The sequence below is a fragment of the Eschscholzia californica genome, unplaced genomic scaffold (assembly GCF_041429995.1).
Source record: "Eschscholzia californica isolate CP2 unplaced genomic scaffold, dmEscCali1.0.p SCAF_5, whole genome shotgun sequence".
Lineage (NCBI taxonomy): Eukaryota > Viridiplantae > Streptophyta > Magnoliopsida > Ranunculales > Papaveraceae > Eschscholzia > Eschscholzia californica.
The window spans coordinates 23,855,755-23,861,078 of NW_028238472.1; the positions used below are offsets into that span (position 1 = coordinate 23,855,755).

The 5,324-nt window shown below is 38.4% G+C and overlaps 1 protein-coding gene across 1 annotated transcript; it reads right to left on the bottom strand.

Moving 5' to 3' along the window:
* Nucleotides 1-2,032: 2,032 nt before the first annotated feature.
* On the bottom strand, nucleotides 2,033-2,485 carry LOC147537895 (uncharacterized). The gene has a single exon (XM_086642877.1). The coding sequence runs from the start codon at nucleotides 2,483-2,485 to the stop codon at nucleotides 2,033-2,035; it is 453 nt and encodes a 150-aa protein (XP_086499003.1).
* Between the last annotated feature and the right edge of the window lie 2,839 nt (nucleotides 2,486-5,324).

Below are 5,324 nucleotides of genomic sequence, written 5' to 3' on the forward strand. Positions count from 1 at the left end.
TCTAGGCTCTTGGGTTTTAGACTTGGGCTTTAATCTTCACTTGGAAATCAAGGGGGGTGCCTTCATAGAATCTTTGTTTTAAGACCGAACCTCGACTTCTTTCTTCCACAACTTCCCCATCCGAACTCGGAATTGACTTCCGTTTTTATCGTTAGACTCGTCTTTGACTCCTCTTGTCATATGATTTGCTTGAAATCTTTTTCTCTCGTTTTCGGCACATGAAATGATAGTGACAATTCGTTCCCTTTATTCCGGTTTACACGCTTAACTCCAAAATAAGTACCTAACATGAAAAACACATAAAATATTATTGATAACACTCGAAAATGACTAATTAGTCTAAGTTAGGCTCTCCAAATGTGACATTTTTGTGTCACATCAACAGCACACCCAAAAACACGTGGTTCTAGGTTTGGCATTGCAGGGATGGTGATAAGATCATGGAGTTTTTTGAAAGGGGTCTGAAATTCAATGACCCGAGATGGTGTGAGGTTTATCACATAGGCAGTAGATTTTAACGCCTCTCCCCAATAATTCAATGGCATATTCATTCCGAAAAGAGATAACCAAACAACTTCTAACAATTGTCTATTCATTCGTTCAGCTAACCCATTTTGTTGTGGGGTATAAGCGTTAGAGGTTTGATGTCGAATACCGTTATTTATCAGGAACTTCGACATGTTATTACTTGTAAATTCTCCTCCGTTATCAGATTGATACACTTGTATCCTCCTGTGGAGTTGGGTCAAAACCATCTGAAAAATACTTTAAATACTTCAAAGACTTCACTTTTATGAGTGAGTAGCGATACCCACGTCATACGAGTACACTCATCTATAAAAGTCACAAAGTAACGAGCTCCAGATAAAGAAGGAATACGTGCAGGACCCCATACATCAGAGTGAATAATACTAAAAGGTTCTGAATTTTTATTGAAACTTGAAGAATATGTAATACGGTGACTTTTAGCAAGTTCACAAATATCACACTTAAATTCTGAAACACTACACTTCGAAAATAACGATGAATTTAATTTCTGAAGATATCCGAAAGAGAGATGACCCAATCGCCGATGCTATAACCAAACATTAGCTTTTGCTTCTTTAATTCCTCCAACTTTATTCACCTGATGAATCCTCTGCTCTCCACTACTAGACAGGTCCAAATAGTAGAGGCTGCCTTTTCTAACACCACAACCAAGAACCTGCCGCGTCACTATGTCTTGAAAAATACAGAATTGAGGCCAAAACGTCACAGTACATGCAAGTGCAGCAGTGATCCTACTGACAGATATGATATTGTACTCTAGCGCGGGAACAATAAGGACAAAATTTAATGTTAGAGTTTCAGATATGTCAGTGGAACCTTCCCCAATTACAGGAGAGGAACCACCATTTGCTGTGTATATAGAGGTTTGGGTTGAAGGTATAATGGAGGATAATATGTTAGTGTCATTTACCATGTGATTTGATGCACCAGTATCAATTAACCAAGTACTATTCAAAGAATTTACAGATAAAACACTACCTTTAGTTTTCATACCTGACTGGGCAACATTCACTGATGGAGGAATTACAGCAGAATCCTTCTTCGCAGGTATTTTTTTCCTAGGTCGCTTTGTAAAATCCCACCATTCCGGATATCCAATGACTTCATAACACTTCTGTTTTGTGTGTCCCTTCTCTCCACAGTGGGTACACTCAAGATCAAGGCGTAGCGGTCTAGCCTCTTTGTGAGAATTCCAGGAACCTTGAGGTTGTCCTTTTTTATAGTTGACTGCCATAACTGAAGACTCAGATACAAGTGTTTGGGTGCCCATCACCTGTTTGTGAACTGACACCCTTTCTACTGTCTGATAAGACTGTTCCAAAGTAAGTGGGGCGTCTTTTCGAAGAATCTCACCACGCACCTGATCATACATACTATCTAATCCAGAGAGGAACATGTGGACCCTAAGACGTCCTACATATTGTTGTAGAAGGGCGAGAGATTCAACATTTTTTCCTTTCACAGTGTTACGCTGGTCAATTTCTTAAAAAATTGTTACTAATTCATCATAATAGTTCGCAATAGATCGACCAGCTTGTTTTGTTGAGAAACACTTCCTATGTAACTCAAAGATTTGAGTTTCATCAGATGTGTCTGTATACATAGCTTCAAGAGAGTCCCAAACTTCCTTCACAGTTTCCAAACAAACATACCTGTTCATTAGTGTTGTGGACATTGAATCACACAACCATCCCTTCACCTTATCATTCTCCGAGTACCAATTTATATATTCTTCACTTCCTTCTGCAGGTTTTGTTTTAGTGCCACTGATATAGCCCCACATCTTCCGACCATTAATACGCATCTTCATGACCTTTGACCAAAGAGTGTAATTGTTCTCATTCAGGGTATTACCTAATGGAAAGGGTGCATCGATGTGGTTGTGAACAACGTGAGGGTTTGATATTACCATTGTTGCATCATCATTAGAACCCATTGAGCTTTCAATTTCGAGATTTGCAGCGGAATTCAATTCAATTCGAAATAACCAGGTTCAATTATCGAACCTGCTCTCGATACCAAGCAGAAACTAATACAAATTAAGAATAAGAGATTGAGAGAAACTCGTTTTCATTAATAATTCTTGTGTATACAATAGGAGATGTTCTTCCCCTTATATAATTTCAGAAGTTACATATATAGAATATATTATATAAAGTATTTAGTATATCCCATATATCCCATGTATCATATATATCATATATTCAATATATATCCCATATTAAGAGAATATATCCTATGTTCTGTTTATATGGTATATTGAGAGAATATATCCTATATTCAACAAACTTTTCTTTCTTATGGTCGCAAAAGTGTGATCCCATCCGAACCCGTGGATCTTTAATGCATCATGTCTGCCGCTCGTCAACAGTGGACTGCTAAAACCTATATAAAGCAACAAATTCACTTTAACTAAGCCAATCGAAGGTTCAATCTCTAAACTTGGACGTTTGATTCAATTCGGTAACTGGAAAAACACCTCACTAACTCGGGCGTTAGAATTGTTTCGAGGTTTTTGCAGGTTCTGCCCCAGAATCACAGGGAAGTAATTGATAGTCTGGTTCGTCGGATCTTCACATCATGAATGATAACCTTAATTAATTTTTGCACATCATCAGATTGAAATCACACGACTTCTATCTCAAATTATTCCTTTAAGCATTCAAATCATACTACTTCTTCAGAAAGAGTTATAAGCAAAAAGGCTTTTCTACTTCAGGGATCATCAACATGATTTTGAGATATAGATTTCTTTTTTATGACAAAAAAACTTATTTGCAAAAAATCTACCTATATCGTATGCATTTTATTCTGACTGTTAATAAACCTCAAAGCTATTAATCAATGAATAAAAAAAAGCAAAATCTAGATGAGGTAATGTTCTCATTCCTTTAAAGCGCCTACAAGGACATAAAACTAATGATCGTACGTACTTTGTTTTTAATAAACTTGACTTCATTTTTCAGAGGAGAAGACTATATGTTGCTTCTCAAGACTTGCGTAAAATAAGATCCCGAGATAAGCCAAGATACCCAATAAGATCTTGTATCCCTCAAGACTTACTTACAGAAGATTGACATTCCTTATCTTATCTCGTTGCCAAAGTATAGCCGCTTCGGGCACATATACAGAGCATCACACACAACCCACTAGGTACACATTCACTGATCCCTCAATCCCATGAATCTTACGATTAACTCAACTTTTTTCACAACAGAAAGGGACCCTGAGACATCACCTTCGAGTTTCTTTGTTTTGTAGGTCGGCAAAGCTTTCAGGAACCAGGCTCTCATTTACTTCACCTTTTTGCAGTACTCGCAGAGTTGTTCTTGACAGGTGGACTAGTTTTGGGCTTTATCATTTGGCGTCCACAATGGGAGCAGGTATGTCTTCTAGTGATAGGCAACCGTACGTGGGGGAAGTTTTGTATTATTGTCATAACCTATACTTGGAGGAGTTTTGTCTTCTTGTCATAACCTATACTTGGAGGAGTTTTGTATTCTCGTCACAAGTAATAGAGAGGAGAGTTTTGTCTTCTCATCTCAACACCAATGGTTGCCACACGTTCTCAAGTTGGTCTAGAAGAGTTTTCTATTCTCATCTCAACACCAATGGATGCCTCTAATGAGCATAACTGGCAAAACCTTTTTGAATTTTAAGTTACTAAAGCTCAGTTCGCCGCACTTAGGCAATAAGTCAAAAAGTGGTCGTTCGCTTAGAGAAGTCACCATAAAAGAGCCTAAGAAATATTGTGGTTCAAATAACAACATCCCATGCGAAAACTTTGATCCTAATAATGACGGAGGCCACATTCATTCACCGTCTCTGTTTGTGAGACTTGTGATGGAATGTGAAAACATCACATTTAGGTCACTTAACTTGGTTTAATGAGTTTCTGTTATGATTTAATTCTAATAAGTTGTGTTTAGTTTATGACAATGTGGCACCAATGGAGCTAGGTGAAGAATTAAGCGAAGATGAGAACTTTGTAAGAGTCCAAAGAGCTTAATGGAATCAAAGGAAAATCAAATGAGCAAAAGAAATACCCAAAGGTATTGGGTCACTTTAGACCTAAGGATGAGGAGAAAAGTAAGTCAGGATGAAACAAAAAGTCGTAGGGGTATTTTAGAGTCTTATGCGAGAAAGGAGATAGCAGGTTAGTATCTTAATCTTTTGGGAAAAGGGAACTATAAAAACAGATAAGAGAATGCTAGGGGTATTTTGGTCATTTTGCACCTACGAGGGCCAAATAAGTGTTTAAGAAGGTTAAATGCGTTTTCAAAGCACTATGATGAGAACAAAGAAGCCATTTCACACTAACAAGTCCTTCAATTCTCATGCAGCTCATTATGATCACTATCACTCAACCCACATAAGAGTCAATGTATGGGCAAATATCCGCCTAACGAGGTGCCTATAAAATAGTATACAACTTCGTAAGGATAAAATCCGTGAGGCGCAAGAATAGGCTGGGTGCGAGTGGTGAGGCCTGTAACAGAAGCCTGGTAATGGCCCAAGTCACTAGTCGGGTTGCCGAATCCATACCCGCCTAACACGAAGCGTGCCGACACGTATCACGCGATAGCCACCCACCAGTATTAAGCTATGTTACGGTTAGAGGGTTATTGCGCAATTTATAGCCACGCTGGCGACAAATATTTCATATCTTCTACTTAAAGACGGACGTTACCAGCCAGTAGCTTATCGCACACGCGGTAGCATCCTGGTCGTCCCTCAAGATATTCGAACACTCATCTGATGGTCGATCCATTAGA